The following is a 15952-nucleotide window of genomic DNA, read 5'->3' on the forward strand; positions in this document are numbered from 1 at the left end:
TTTTTTGCTGACAAAATGAAATTGATACTAACAGCAGCACTGATTCAGCAGCAATCACAAAGCAATTCAAGGTTGTTCCCTACAGAGTTCAAAATACAGAGACTGCTGTTTTAGTTGCCTGTGTAGCTGTCATGTGAACTTAAATGATCCAAGATGATCCATAGTGTTGGCCCCCTAGACAACAACTGCTAAACTTAGGGTTGCCAGCTCCAGGCTGGGAAACACCTAGAGATTTTGGGAGGCGAACTTGATGGTGGGTTTGGTAGGGGACAGACTATAATACCATAGAACAGGGGTAGTCAACCTGTGGTCCTCCAGATGTCAGTAGACTACAATTCCCATGAGCCCCTGCCAGCAGATGCTGGCAGGGGCTCATGGGAATTGTAGTCCATGAACATCTGGAGGACCACAGGTTGACTACCCTTGCCATAGAGTTCACCTTCCAAAGCCACCATTTTCTCCAGGTGTATTGATCTCTGTCATCTGGAGATGTTGTAATAATGGGAAATCTGGAGGTAGACAACCCTACTTAAAGTGAGTGTCATTCAAAATGCAATCTTGATAACATGTCAGTAAAATGCAATGTGTTCTACTTGTCAATTTTTAATGGCAAAACCTCACATATAAAAACAAATCTTGTGACCTGTATCAGCTTGCCTGAGCGACACTGAACACTTTCTTATCCTTGTTCACATTATCAAAAGCATAAATAAGAACTGCAAATGTAAATGGTTACAAAAATACATCCTTGTTAGATGCTCCTATATAAGATAATTAATTTATTGCTCAGTTTAATTTCCTGATACCACCCTTTAAATCCCCCCATACATATATATAACGGTCTGCATACAGATTAAACACATCAACCAGAACTTATTCCATTTATGACTAGCCAAGGAAGTTGTCTATTTCTGAGCAAAGTAAAACAGATTTTTATTTTGCAAGAGAATCTTAAAAGCATTTGAGTGTTACTTCTGGACTGCTCAATTTTTAAATTAGATAAGATGAAGTATTGGTTCACTAAAAGAAGAGTATAGACATTTATTCTGTACTGTTGAGGGACAATAGAATCATGTGTCATGTTTCATTAAGTACCAGAGTAACTTCAGAAAGTTTCATAGCTGAGTTACAAAATCAGCATTCTCATTTCTGCATTGACTGCAAGGTTGCCTGTACATACAGAAACCAATCGAACTGCTTTGATTCCAAACATACAAACCAAAATTATAATCTAAAAGATTCATAATGAAAGAAATCCTAAAGTAAATCCATAACATGCTCTGAAAGGCTGAGCGTACTGTGTGTTGAGTCTCACTAGCATCTCAATATACTGTGCATTATGAATCCAGCAAGATCCCTGCCCCTTGGAACCACTCCCGAGCGTCACTTCCGCCGACTCCTGCTCACTGCCTCACTCAAGCCACCTAGTCCTCCCACTTCTGCGGCCCCCAACACAGCCTGGCCTGGCTTCTCCAAACTGCCACCCACCCTCAAAAACCCTTTCCAAAAAAAGAAATAACTAAGCTTCCTGCCACAGCATGGTTTTTATATGTTAAACTCTATTTTCAATCCGTGCCCTTGTTGGCACTTTGCTGACATAGATTAGTTGCAACTGCCTTCTGAAATGATATCAGACTGTCTGCATCACCATCACATCCCAGCTTCATCTGGAATAGGACACAATGCAGGCACGTGGAGCAGTATGGGTCCTGTATGCCAGATAAACCCTTAGTACATACAGTTTTAGGGTTAATTCACACAGATTTTCATGTGCAAGGATCTGGGAGAGGCAAACCTCAGGTCAAGATGCCTTTCTCCACAGGATTACACATATGAGTAAACCCAGCTGGGGAAAAATGTTGAAAAACAAAGGCAAGTTGATCCACAAAGTCCAGAATGAATGACCAACTGAATGGCATAGAAATAAAGTATTTTAAATAAACGATGTATCAGTTTCTCAATTCTCTCTTTTATTAATATTCTAATTAGGTCAAGCCAAAACAGGATCTGGACATTTTTCATTCTGGGGGAAAATTCAGGACAGATTGCACACATTTTATATCAATAATGTTCAGAAAACAAGCAGCATTTCTACTTACAGTAAGTCTTAAAACTACTCTGGCACCTTAGAGACTAGCTGGTTTATTGTGCCATAAAATTTCATATGCCGTTTGCTCGGAAATTTTATGCTGTAATAAATAATTTAAGATGGGATCCAGAGGGCCATACATGGCAGAAAACATACTGCTCTTTATACATTTCCTCAAACCCATAAACAAGTTAGAAGTCAGGGGCTTCCAAGCAAGAAGGAAATTCTATAGCTGCAAGTGGTCTTACATCTCTCTCCCTAAATTGTATAAATCCTGGAATGATGGGAAGACGAAATGCAGTGCATACTTCACATCTCCTTGTTTCTTGGAAACTCATGAAACAGCTTATAGTCTCTTAACATTCCACCACTTTCTTGTTGTCTTGATATGAAAGACCAGTACAGCTATTCTTTAGTAAAAGTCTATTTTTGGATCCCTCTCCAAGAAAATCAGATCCATTTGTACATTCCAGCATTTCACAGCAAAACAAACACACAGACCACTCAGAGACCATTTCCGCATTAGCAAACATTCCTTGCTTTAGCCTCGCTTTGGATTTCCTTTAGATGCTGCAAGTCGAATCTAGCATTTCTACAATTGGGCTTTTCTCCACTTATTACCCAGGCTGAAAGTTGCAACATTGAGGCAAGCTCTCATCATGCTTTGCTCAATTTCCCTTTTCAAAAAAATGTTTTTTTTTTAATGGTGTCTGCCTTCACCTTTGTTTTCATTGTGCCCCTTAACCCTACACTTGAACACCTCCCCCCAGACTGCAAGGCAGCTTTTTAAAAAACTTAGAAACAGTGTTGAGTGCAATCACCCCTTTTTTTAAGAGTCACAATTAAAAAAAAGAAACTAAAAATGAGTTGTGAGTGTGACAAAAGAAGGAGGCACTAAGAGCTGTGCAATCATTTCTCCCTAGCCTTATCTTTTAACCACCCAAGCTCCAGTTTGCCTCTACAAGGTAAGCGCAATAAAGGAGATTATTATTGAATTTATTATGCTACAAAAATTCTTGCAGTAAACACAATGTGAAGAGCTCTACCAACCTAGTGGGCATGTGCTGGGGAACTAAGGCTAACACAGGTTCTCTGGCAGATGTCTCCAGAGTTTAGTCATGATAAATACCAGTGCTACGTTGTACATGAAGAAACTCTTAGTAATCTGAGGCTGAGTCAGATGCTATTCCTTTTTTTGCCAGGGATCTATAAAGAACAGAAAACGTTCCAGTTTTTTTTTTGTTTTGTTTGCCATCAAGTTGCAGCCAACTTATGGCCACCCCATAGGTAGAGTTTTCAAGGCAAGAAACATTCAGAGGTGGTTTGTCATTCACTGCCTTTGCATAACAATACTGGGATTCCTTGGTGGTCACCCAACCAAGTACTTGCCAGGGCCAACTCTGCCTAGCTTCTGAGATCTGATAAGGTCAGACTATCCTGGGCTGCCCATGGCAAGACAGGAACTTAGATATACTCTTTAATTGTGACAAAGGAATGTCTTTCCCCCTCTATTCCCTTCTATGGTTAATTGTTCAGACCCACAAAAGACAGCGGTTAAGCAAGACAGTGGAGAATGTGGTCAGCAATTTACCTTTTAGATGTTACTAGAGAAAGTAAACACAAATTAGATACACTTAGTAAAACACAGCTAGATGTTGATGGAAGAGAGACAAGAACGCTGTGGACAGGTTTCCAAATGAAGCTGCATCTGATATGTCTGCACTCATGAGGATTTCATTGGGCTTGGAACTCCTGATAGTTTCCCTTCTCATGACCCCCCCCCCCCTCTGCTTCTCAACAAAATCTCCATAGTTTTTCTCAGGGATAATAAGCTAGTAACTCCTTGGCAACAGCTGCCACACAAGATAATTGTATCTATTTTTAACCCAAATATAGTTACAGATTATTCAGCATGGTGTAGTACAGTGGCCCCCAACCTTTTTCATGCCTGGGGACCAGGGGGGTGGAAAGGGAGAGCGGTGCTTGCTACGCGGCACTTACCAGCAGACACAAACGTGCCTGCGCAGAGCTGCCGCCCCTGCGTGTTTGTGCCCGCACCTCCCCCCACAGCACCGGAGGCGCAGGCACAAATGTGCGTTTGCGCCCACCGGTGAGTCCCGCACAGCGAGTGCCACTCTTCCTCTTCCTCGGGCCTCCTGCTCCCCTAGGCTTGAGTGAGCGCCACACTGCAGGGGGGAGGGAGGTGCGCCCATTGGCGCACCTGTGCACACGCTTCCCTTCCCCCCACCATAGCCCAGCACCAAGCTAAGTAGCTGAAGAATTAGGAAGTCATACTCTAACTAACCTTTCTCAACTTTTTTACTGTTGAGAAACCCCTCAAATATTCTTCAGGCTTTGAGAAACTCCAGAAGTAGCACAATCATGCTGAATATGTTTGGGAAGCATAGCTGTGTGTATGCTCAGGGCACCTCCCCATCCCTTCCAGGCTCATCATTGGCCATTTGAGGGGGAGGGGCAGGTTGTCAAGGCCATATCACCCATTTGGGAAACCCTTCCAGGGATGTCAAGAAATCCCAGGGTTTCATGAAACGCTGGTTGAGAAAGCCTGCCCTAACTGTATGAATACAAGTGAGAAAAGGGAGCTACTTGAGTGAAAGATAGGGATAACTTAACGTGATCATTTACTTTATGCACTTTATTTATACCCTGTCTTTCTTCCCACTGGGCACCCAAAGCAGCTTCCATAATTTTCCACTTTATTCTCACAACCCTGGAGGTAGGATATTTGACCAGCCCAGGGTTCACCAGCAAGTTCCCACAGCACAGATCCCAGCTCAAAGGCTAACACTCTAAACACTATACAACATTGTTTCATGGCAAGTCCATTCCTTTTAGCTGATCACGTTATTCTTTAGAATTGATGAAGTACTGAAGATTACACTATATTTTACTCCTGAAAAGCCATGATTATAACTTGATAAACTTTCAGTTTTCTATAGTTTGGTAAACATTGTCAATTCCACAAAAATATATATTTTAAATATTCATTTAAAATCATGCTGTTTGGCATCTCAGCTCATACCATACACTTCATACGTTTACAACACTAATAAACATCCTAAATGGCCACACTGGCCTATACACCCACAACACTAGTGTATAATTGTTTGCAAAATCTACTCTCAGCTTACAGACTGGCCGAACAAGCTACAATAAGCTATAAAAAGAATCAATTTGTCAGACATTATCCTCCCTGGTGCCCATTTGGCAGAGATAATAATGATTGGCATTCTGATTCTAAACACATTAATGAAAATATTCAGTCCAACTGAAACTTGACATGCCATGAAAAAGACACCTTGCAGTATACAAGAATAATGGCCAACTGACACAGGCTTGTATATCATTTGAAAACCCATTTATCAACTCTCAGGTGACACCACAAGCAGCTTTCTTTTAAAAGAACTGTGGGCAAACAGTATGAGCTGATATGGAAGATCTGAATGTGATGTTAAATCCATGAACATTCCTCACGTCTGATGATGCTGAAATAGTTGTTGTTACATCGTATGCTGCCTGCCCATTTTATCTTGCTTGAGACAGGTTAACAGTGCAACTCTTGTCTTGGTTCTTGTCTGCATAAGATTTGTGGGTAATAATAGCCTTACATTTTATTGAAGATTCCACTTCCTTGCCTTTGGTAGCTAGCAACCAAAGCTAAGCTAACCTTGGATGGTCTTGCAGCATCCACTCAGGACATGTGATAGGGGGGTGAGTTCTAGATTTGGATCCTAAGGGATTTAGTTTGGGTTCAAAAACACAGCTACCAGGGCAGTGATTATGGAACAGCGTTATGGCACTGGGAAAGGATAGTGCTTAACCTGTATCATTTCCCAGATCAGAAATCCACTGCCCTAGCTTTAAACTCTAGGTCAGGCTTTCCCAACCAGGGTCAGAGAGGGGTGCTGGCGCCCAACCTACTGTAGCAGTTCATGGTGGGACCAACAGGTCAAGTGGAGGGTGCGCAGTGGTCGAGCGGGGTGTTGCACTGCTGGCTGGGGCAATGGTCCCGGAGCTGGTTGGACTGGTGTGTGGCAGCCGAGGCGGTAGTCCTGCTGGTGGGTGGGGCGATGGCTGCACTTCCGGTTGGCCCATCATGGCTGCTGGCGGGTGGGCCAATTGGTGGTGAAGGCATGGCACCACAGGAGCACCCTCCTCGTCAGCCAGGCAGCGTCTGGCCGTGAGGCTGGCTGAGTGCCTCGCGGCTGGCTTCTGGAGGCGGGCACTCCAGGGGCTGGCCCAATCCTGGACACACCCGAATTGGCCCATGCAGGTAGAAGCACAGGACGGGCACCCGGAGGTGTCCTGGACAGCATCATCAGCATCATTATTATTTTATATCCCACCTCGCCCCGGAGGCTCAAGTGGCTTTCCACCCAGAGTGGCTTTTCCAAAATATTAGAGCCACCAATAGCTAGGATTTATTAAACATTTATTGGATGATAGGATAATATACAGTCATGTCAACCTGCCCTGCCCTCCCCTCTCCAAATGGCCAATGATGGGCCTGGAGGAGGTGGGTAGGGCCCTGGGTGGGCCATGCTTCTCTGCATGATTGTGCCACTTCTAGGGTTTCTCAAAGCTAAAGAATGTTTCAGAGTCTTTGCAACAGGAAAAATGTTGAGAAAGGCTGCTCTTGGTAGAAGGGAAGATAGCAAGCATACTACAATTTCTTCCACTTGGTTCTCACAAGGCTAAAAGGAGGAGACAGAGGAAAGAGGGAATTCATATCACATACACCAATGTCTTCCTTCTGCAGCTGAAGTACATATTTAAGGAGCCATGCATGGGTCTCCAGCCCCATGCAGAGTTTGAACTTAAGAATGTGAAAGGTAAATTCTGAGTAGCCGTACGTCTACAGAATGTGATGAATACAGGTCTGTTTGGGCTTCTTTTTCTGTAGCTTCATCTGGCAGTTTATTATACTTCTAACCTCAAAGGAGCTTAGTGAGCACACTGTGTTTCCCTCCTTCATTTGATCCTCACAACAGTCCTATGAGGCAGGTTACACTGAGGGCCATTCCGCATTCGTCCAAAATAGCACAATGGTTACTAATTGAAATCGCTACAGTTTTGCCATTATGCACAACGTCGATGACAATCTGCAACACTCCTGAAACCGATCTGCAAAAAGCACTTCGTTGTAGCGCTTTCAGGGAAATCCCAAAAAGTGGATTCACCCTCCGGAAAGCGCTACACTCCTGCAACCAATCTGCAACACTAGCGGGAAAGTTCTGTGCGTTACCATTGTTGCGGTTTCTGCAAAGTCCCTCCCCCTGGCTCTCTCCTCTGATCTTCCAGCGAAGTGATCGCCATTTTTTTTCTCCGAGCGAGCGGAGATCAACGCACCAGCGAGCCTTCGTTTACCCAGCGAGGCTTCCCTGGCTGCAGCCCCTCTGTTTAAAGTCACCAAGCACAAGCACGTTTGCTGGTTTATTTTCACTTTATTTTCACTTTATTTTCACACTGTTTTCGGCTGAAAATCACGCCCGTGAGGGGGGGGATTTTTTTTTTCACTCGGGGGGAGCGTGGCAACGATGAAACGGCAGCTCAAACACCACCTGTTAGCTGGATGGGTCTCTCCGTTGCAACGAATCAACGCATATTCGTCGCAACGGGTGTTTTTTTTTTTAAACTTCCTTAAAGGGAAAGGGGCTGTTTGGGAGCATGATAACGGCCGCCCATTGGCTGCTTGTCGGCCAGGGGCGGGACACAGCTTAGCAATAGCGCTTCCTGGCTAGCAATTTTTGCAGACACCGGAACCTTGTGGGAAACGATAGAAACGCAACTGGATTCCACTACAAAGGCAGGTATGCGTTACGCCGAATTCCACTATTTAAAATGGCAATTTTTTGTTCAGCAAACAATTTGCTACATGGATCCCGGTGTGGAATGGCTCTGAGTGAAAGCAACGGGACTCAGGTGAGCTTTCATTGCTGCAAGGACATCCTGGACTTGTGTTTCTTTGGCCCCAATTGCTCCTAGTAACCCATGGACTGCACAATTCTAAAGAGTTACACTCTTCTAAACCTACTGACTTCAGTGGAATTAGAATGGTATAATTTTGCTTCCACTTTAAGAAAAACTTGTCTCAAAAAAGCAGCTAATTACAAAACCAAATACTAATTTTTTTAATGTATTCTTGAAGTTTATGACTACTTGAAAAATTTAGTCACATTAGATGGACTATAAATTGCATGTTGCTTCAATTCACATTCTTTCTTCCAAGATTAGTAAAGCAGTACTATATAAGTCCCATAAAAAGATTATTTTTTCCTTTGAAACTAGAGGAGCAGGGAAGAACCCTACTGTTGAATATTTACTAGCTGTCATAATGCAGCTGAAAAAGCGACCAGCCCCACTGAGCAGAGGAGAGAAAAAACCTGTGCAAAACACCATAAATAACACTGAACTCAAAGCTTCCATTTTGGTATTACTGTTCAGACAGGAATTCAGCAAGAGCACATTTATTTTCTCTTAAAGAGATTTCAGGACATAATAGAAGTTCTAAAAATATCTTGACATATTGTAACCTTTAGATATTAAGTACTTCAGTCACTTAAAGAAAATTCTCAGTTCCTTACTATGCACAGCCTGCATTGGCTTAGTCTTCTGGGTACAAATCACATATACACATTTTGATCCTGAAAAGTTCTAAAAGGAGTGAACATCAGATCACTGTGAAATGGGTTCTTTGCCTGCCACCAGCTCTAAAATTTGGGCAAGCAGTCTTTTTGCAATGTTTCCCTATGGATAAATGTGCAAGCCAAGAGGCAGGGAGGGAAAGAAAGAGAGTAATTTATAGTGACGCCTCCACTAACTTATAACTGTCTCCTTATGAGTAACACAATATGTCATGGCCCAATTTGACTCCATAGGCCACAGCAGGATATGCATTAAACCGCATCTAGAAATATTCATGGTAAGCAAAAATTACACAATTTTTTCCAGAAATTATCAAAATGGAACTCTTTTTCAAAGATTTTTCAATGTTATGTTGAGAAATCCTTGCTTAATCATTTAAATTGCCTTAATTTAGGATTTCAAATTCAAAGCCAGATCAGAAATCTGGCCAGATATCTACACGTAAGAAATCAATTCCTAAACAGTTGTAGCTGGGGGGAAGGGAGAATTTTTGTCATCATAGATACCTCTTTCTCCAACACAAGCTCAAGATTTTACTACCTTACTGATCACCACAGAACTCTCCGCTTTTCTGGTTGGGGAAAATTTTTAAACAAAATCCCCAACCCTCTGGCACAGCCTTTTTCAACCTCTTGAACCCCTGAAATAATTGTTCAAGCTTCAAGGAGCCCCAGATGTGATGTCAGCTAGCCACTCCTTGCTACCACACCCCCAGAAGTGACATATCACTAGAAGTGACATCACCACCCAATGTTAACAGGCAGACTCAAGGAGGAATGAGTGGGAGGGAGATAGTAGGTGGTTTAAGACAGGAGTAGGTTCTTCCCCATGAGAGAACTCATTTATTTTCGGGAGGAGAGAGGGAGCAATGGCCAGTTCCCTAGCTTGTGGCCGAGTCCACTAAGGCAAGAGGGGAAAAGCTGCAGACCGTCTTCAGAGCACCTGCGGAACCCCAAAGATCCATGAAGCCCAGATTGGGAATCCCTACTCTAGCACGACAACCCAACTCAAAATGGGATCATGCAAACAATAGTATTTTATTCTTAGCCTGTGTAGGAATCAATATAGTTTCTTTAGGGTGCCCCTTTAATTCCTTTCTTTGGAAAAAAATGAACTGCAGAGCAATATTTTGATGGACATGTAAGAACAATATTAGAATCATAGAGTTGGAAGGGGCCATACAGGCCATCTAGTCCAACCCCCTGCTCAACGCAGGATCAGCCCTAAGCATCCTAAAGCATCCAAGAAAAGTGTGTATCCAATCTTTGCTTGAAGACTGCCAGTGATAGGCATGTAACCTATCAGCAGCCCCAGCCAATAAGTGGTCCATCCTCCAACTGGTAACCTTTAAAGCAGCGGTTCTCAGCCTGGGGGTTGCGACCCCTAGGGGAGTTGATTGACCCTTCTCCCAGGGGTTGCCAAGGCCACTGCTGCCATGCTACCACCAGTGGGTGGGAGCTGGGAGGGAATCCCCAGCCTAGGCACCATGGATGGGGGGTCACCTCCATGGGGAGGCAGGGAGGAGAGGGAGACCCAAAATGTGAGGCCTCACCGCTTGCTACCCGCCAGCATGTGGCCTGTGTCCACCTCCAAGCCTCACACTCAGGTGGCTGTGCATGCCGGCAGGAAGAGGAACAGCTAGGCCTTGCCCACACCACCTTAGGTGGCTGCAGGTAGGCAGGGGAAATGCCCAGGCCTCATCTGCACTGCCTTCAGGACTCCCACTCAGGTGGCTGCACTGCCACGTAAGAGGGGCACCATTGGGCAAAAGGGGGGGAACAGCCCCAGTATTGCCTACATCATCTTCAAGCCTACGTCGCCCTTCTTTCTTTCTTTCTTTCCTTCCTTCCCCCTTTCCTTTCCTTCCTAAAGCCATGATTCCCACTGGGTCACTAAGGCTATCGGCACTGCAGCAGGGCAGCCTTAGCAACCCAAAGGGGATAGCGGCATTAGGAAGATTGAGAACCACTGCTTTAAAGTATTGTGTAGCACACATAACTTGCCCAGCCTAATGAATGGATTAATATTGATTAACAGTTTTAGGGCTGAAGTTCCCTGTTCCCTTTTCTCTTTAAAAAGTCAATTGTATATATTGGGGGATTCAATTCAGATTGGGACCATAGCATGGGAGGGTTAAGCACCCCCACTCCAGTGCCATATTCCTAATCTGCATGTTGTCCTGTTGTGGGAAAGTATGGGTTTCCAACTAGGAAAACAGCTATTTCCCTGGGCCATTTCAAATCGATCACTCCCCCTTCCCTGCTATGTTCCTTGTCCAAATCGGGCCTTACCCCATAAGTTTTAGAGAGCCAGAAACAGTGGGAGCTCCTTAATGCTGTACTTGATTTTTAAAATACACTGTAACTGGTATTCTCTTAGAAGAGACATTCATTGTAGAAGAGACATTCCTCCTGTGTGAATGAGGGGAGAACACGTTTCTAAGATATTATAAATGTTTTTAAAATTAGCTGCCTGATTAATCAGGGACACATTTTGAGTCTATTAAAAATTTTTAAACAGATGAATCTAATCAATTAACTGACTAACAGATGCAGCCAATATAGCAACCTGTTTCATATACATTGTTTGCATCTCATTAGTATCCTCATTTTATTTATTAATCTCTGCATTTTATCTACACAACTCTATGAAGTAGTCTAAGATACCCCAAGAAGGTTCAGATCCAACTCAGTGAGGTGAATTTCAGATTGGATATTGCTACTTGCCCTTTGTAATGCTGAGATCTGTATGCTACAAAAGGGAAAATTCTTCAGTGGCTACTTTTAAATATTACCAAATAAAACCACAAGTGAATATGTAACTTGGAAACAGAGCATCTAAGAATTAATATCTTGGGAAACAGCCTGCCTGCCAGTATGTTTTGCATTCAGTTATGTTAATCATGTGACATGACTAATTAAAAACTAGGTCTCTTCCCATGTGTTCCTCCTTCCCCACTAAGTAATATGCTCATGTTCCATCTCGCTTTACTTTTCACAACATCAAATGAATCATGTATAACTTAGCATATAAAATTATATTGTTTGGCATAATTAAGCCAACAGTATAAATGTATTAGTTTTCTGTAAGCCAGAAAGCAAAAGCAAGATAAAGCTGCAAACTGTTGCAACCTAGAGCAATAACACACATGGTAACAGAGAGCAGAGTTGTAAATCACTGTACAGAGAGCACATGTTCATGTCATATACCACTGGATCATTACTACACTTGCATGAATCCTACTACATTTAACACAAAGATTATGTAGTGAGCAATACAGCCCTGCTGACTGATGCAAATGTATTTCATGCCAAGACACATGACTTGGCATGGTGTTCATACACAGAACCTGATTTGAAAGGTATCTTCAATAAAGAAAGTCAGTTTTGTTTATTATGTCAACAGAGGTGTTTACTACCTATCCCTGCTAATGATTCCATTTTATGCATATCATGAAACTTTATTTCAGTGTTACACTCTGTAGTTCTTGTCCTCTTTCCCAAAATTAGAGGAAGATTTCTCCCTACCTGTATGCACTTCATTCTTTTACACCACAATGTAATGTAACTCAATCCTGGGAGGGGGGTTATTAAGAGAAAACAATTGTATAGTTAATTAACAATAAGGTATCCCTCCCCACATCATTATGGTTTATGTTTAAAATAACAGTGGGAAATACAATGTCATCATCAAATTATTTAATGATTAGGGCACAAGTTGGGTCTATAGCTTTAAATCCCTATGAAACGTCAAGCCTACAACTATGAGAAAAGTGGAGACTCCAACCAGCCTTTCTGATATAATGGGAACTATTTAAAATTTTTATTTTAAAATTTCCGGGTGGGGGGATAAATTTCATTGTTGAAAAACTGTCATCTGCAGTGCCTTCATGAGAAAAGGGAGGGAATCCCAATGAATTGAGTACAAGAATAACTCAGTGCAACATTTTACTTTTATAAAAGCGTGCATGTGTGTGTGACAATCTATATATAACCGAGTCTTAATGGCCAGACACTCCGTTTTCTGTTCATCTGTTCAATATGGTCAAGGATTATTAAATGATGCTAATGCTCTTGTCAGTGGACAACTTGCACACTGAGCTGTTCAAAGGCAGATGTTTCACTGTTTTTCTGTTGGTGTTCCGACCACACACAGAAGAAACCAGCTGAAGTGTACTAAAACACACCCCAAACACACACTGCTTGCAGGAAACCAAATGGTTTGCAAGATTAAGCTTGCACACTGTGTCAAAACATGCATACCCCATTAAGCGATCTCACCCACGTATCCCAAAAATACACCAAAGCAAACACCCAGAACGACGCCCGCTCCATTTTAAAGAGGCATCCACTGTCAAAAGTGCCCATGCTTGTCATTTCCACTGGCTGAAACATTATCATGTGGCCATCAGCAGCAGCAGAATGCTACCCACCAGAATGTGACTAACACATGCTTTGGAAGGAGAAATAATCCAGCCTGGGAGGGTATGTTTGCTTTTAAGAAATTGGCATTTCAAAATGCCTTGGCCAAAACAGAAAAAGAAAGCCGAGGACACGCTCCAACTGGTCTCCTAGGTTAAAGAGGTGTCCCAGTGGTGGTGGGTCCCTCGGAAGCCCGGACTGAGATGCCTCTTAAGGAAATCAGGAGAGATCCGGGAAGGAAGAAGTCACTGCAGATGGGGAGTGGCAAGAAAGCAGCCCTGTAGGAATTGCCCCAAAGCGGACAGCCATCCCATCCCTCCACGCTGCCCCCATCCCCCTGGAGCTCCCCTTTGCTGTGTGGACAGTGTGCCTCAGTATGCTTGGTCCCTTTTTGTCTCTTGGATGGCACCCTGTCAACAAGTTGAAGCCAAAAAGGTGCTATCTTTTTTTGAGGGGGGGATAGCGACCTCCACGGGGGGGGGGGTGGAGAAAGGGGGAAGAGGATGGCGGGAAGGCAGCCGCTGGGGCTGGGCAAGGCTTACCACCAAAACGGGCATCCCGGCCGCCAGGGAGTAGAGGAGCACGGGGGGCACGGCGCTTCTCTCCTCCGGGCCCGGGTAAGGCTTGCGATAGGCGCTCTCGTAGCAGAAGAAGCCCTGCACGTTGACCGCGAAGGTGTCGGTGTACTCGAAGTAATAAGCCAGCATCACAGTCCCTGCCATGATCACCATCTGGAAGTAAAGCATTCTGGTGAGCAGGAGGAGGAGGCGGAGGCGAAGCAGAGGCGGAGAGGGCACTGGCATGTACTCCGGCGGCCGCGGCAGCCCCCCTCCCCGGCTGCGCGCTCCGCCCGCTCCCCGGCGGCATCCACCGGCGAAGAAGGAGGCGGCGAGTCCCGAGCAGCAGCAGCGGCAGCAGGAGGAGGAGGGGAAGCGCGGGGCGCTGGGTCAGGCGCGAGGGGAAGGGGAGGAGGCGGCCGTGTCCCCGGCCCGGGTCCTGCACGTGGCCAGCGGCGCGGGAGCCACAGTCGGCGGGCGGCGGCCCCCCAGCGCCCGGGCGAGCACGTGGCCGGCGGCAGGCTGGGCGGGGAGGGGCTGGGGGCGCGATCCCCGCGCTCAGGGCCGGGGGGGACGGGCGGGTCCAGGCCGGCGAGCGCGAGGCTGGGCGTCGAGGGCGCGGAGCGAAGCAGCCGGCGGGGCGACAGCGGCTCCCACGGGCTGGGCTGCCTCCATGCGAGCCCCGCGGGATCTTGGCTCCTTTTCCTAAGGCGGTTCGATTAATCCCAGCGCAGTGGCGGCGCGACGCGGCGGAGATGGCCGTGCTTTCCAGGCAGGCGACGCGGGGACCCTCCCTTCCGCACGCCCCCCAGCTCTCCTCCGTGCCCGGGAAAGGAAAGTCTCCACTGCGACCCTCCAAAAGCGCAAGGCGGTCGGACGGCGCCCTTCCGGCCGCAGCAGGTGCCCAGGAGCCGAGCGGCTTCTTCGGCGCCCGCCCGTCCCAAGTTCTGCCTTTGCTCCCCTGCCGGACGGTCCCCGTGGGGACGACGCCTGGCAGCCCCGGCCAAATTCGCCTGGAGTGGCGGCGCCAGCCCCCGACGAGGCGCGCAAGTGCCGTCGCCAAGGCTGCCTGCGAGCGGGAGAGGGTGGGCAGGAAGGTGGGCGGGTGGCTGAGGACGGCTCCTTCGCGCGCCCCTCTCTTCCTGCCTGCCCCCCTCCCCGATTACGAACTGGAGTTTCTTTCTGGGGAACCGAAATGCAATGCACGCTCAGCGGAAGCCGCGACCACCCCCCGCCCCCCCCCCCGGTGCTCGGCAGCCTCCGCCTTCCACGAGCAGCATGGATCGAGGGATAGATGGAGCCCCTTCGCCTCCCCCTCTCGCAATTCGCGCCTTGCGAGCGCTGGCATTGCGCATCGGCATTAAAGGGGCTTAGAATCTGAAGCTGTCAGCCGCGATCGCTTTAGCCCCTGCTGGTATCGGGGGTGGGTGGGAATGGGGGGGGGGTCCTGAGAAAGGGGGATCGCAGCAGTTGTTTGCCCTACCGGGCTGCTGCTGCTGCTGCTCGCAACGTGAAAAGCCCTTCTGGAATCGCTCCCGTCTCCCTTTTACATATTTCTAGGGGGTGGGCAAAAGTCGAATCTAGGTGATTTTAAACGGATCTTCATGAATTCCTACGGTTTTTCGCCTGAAACGAGATAAAACCACCATTGTACTGTACACTGTATCTTAGTGTATAGACAGGATCACGAAAATCATGCATCCAGGGCACATGAGAGGATGCAACGGTGCAAAAAGGAAGTTGAAATGCATGGATCCTCATGATTTTGGCACTACATCTTCCCAAGCTTATCATAAGATCACCTATTATAGCAACAGCCACAGCATGCACCACAAAAATCACAGCTCCACACCTTCGTGGACACACATCAAAGTAAAAACATGTTTCTGAAGCACCACCAGCTGTGCACGGCCCAATGTAAAACCCCTGCTGAGATGCTGGGATGGCCCGATGTAAAACCCCTGAGAATCCATGAGTATCTATGCTTTGGAGTCATATTTTTGCTCTGTGGTGTTGCTACACAGTCATGGATCCATGATTTTTGTGGTGCAAGCTTGGACATGATACGAGGGACAATGAGGTGATCGGGGGCAAAAACCCTGAGGATCCATTGGGATCCATGGTTTGAAACCATGTTTTCCCTCTATACAGTATTGTCATGAGGGTGTGGATCTGATTTGGGGGGGGGGTTAAGTTGTGGCTATTGATATAATAGGTGA

At 46.0% G+C, this 15952-nt stretch overlaps 1 protein-coding gene across 1 annotated transcript in view; it reads right to left on the reverse strand.

The window, feature by feature from the left end:
- The window catches only part of PLPPR5 (phospholipid phosphatase related 5), a 95894-nt gene extending 81019 nt beyond the window's left edge, over positions 1–14875 (reverse strand). The window contains exon 1 of the mRNA XM_077332987.1: positions 13719–14875. Coding sequence (XP_077189102.1) covers positions 13719–13979 — 261 coding nt within the window. The 5' untranslated portion in view covers positions 13980–14875. The remainder of the gene's footprint in view (positions 1–13718) is intronic.
- Positions 14876–15952: the final 1077 nt, after the last annotated feature.

Source organism: Paroedura picta, chromosome 4, assembly GCF_049243985.1.
Source record: "Paroedura picta isolate Pp20150507F chromosome 4, Ppicta_v3.0, whole genome shotgun sequence".
Lineage (NCBI taxonomy): Eukaryota > Metazoa > Chordata > Lepidosauria > Squamata > Gekkonidae > Paroedura > Paroedura picta.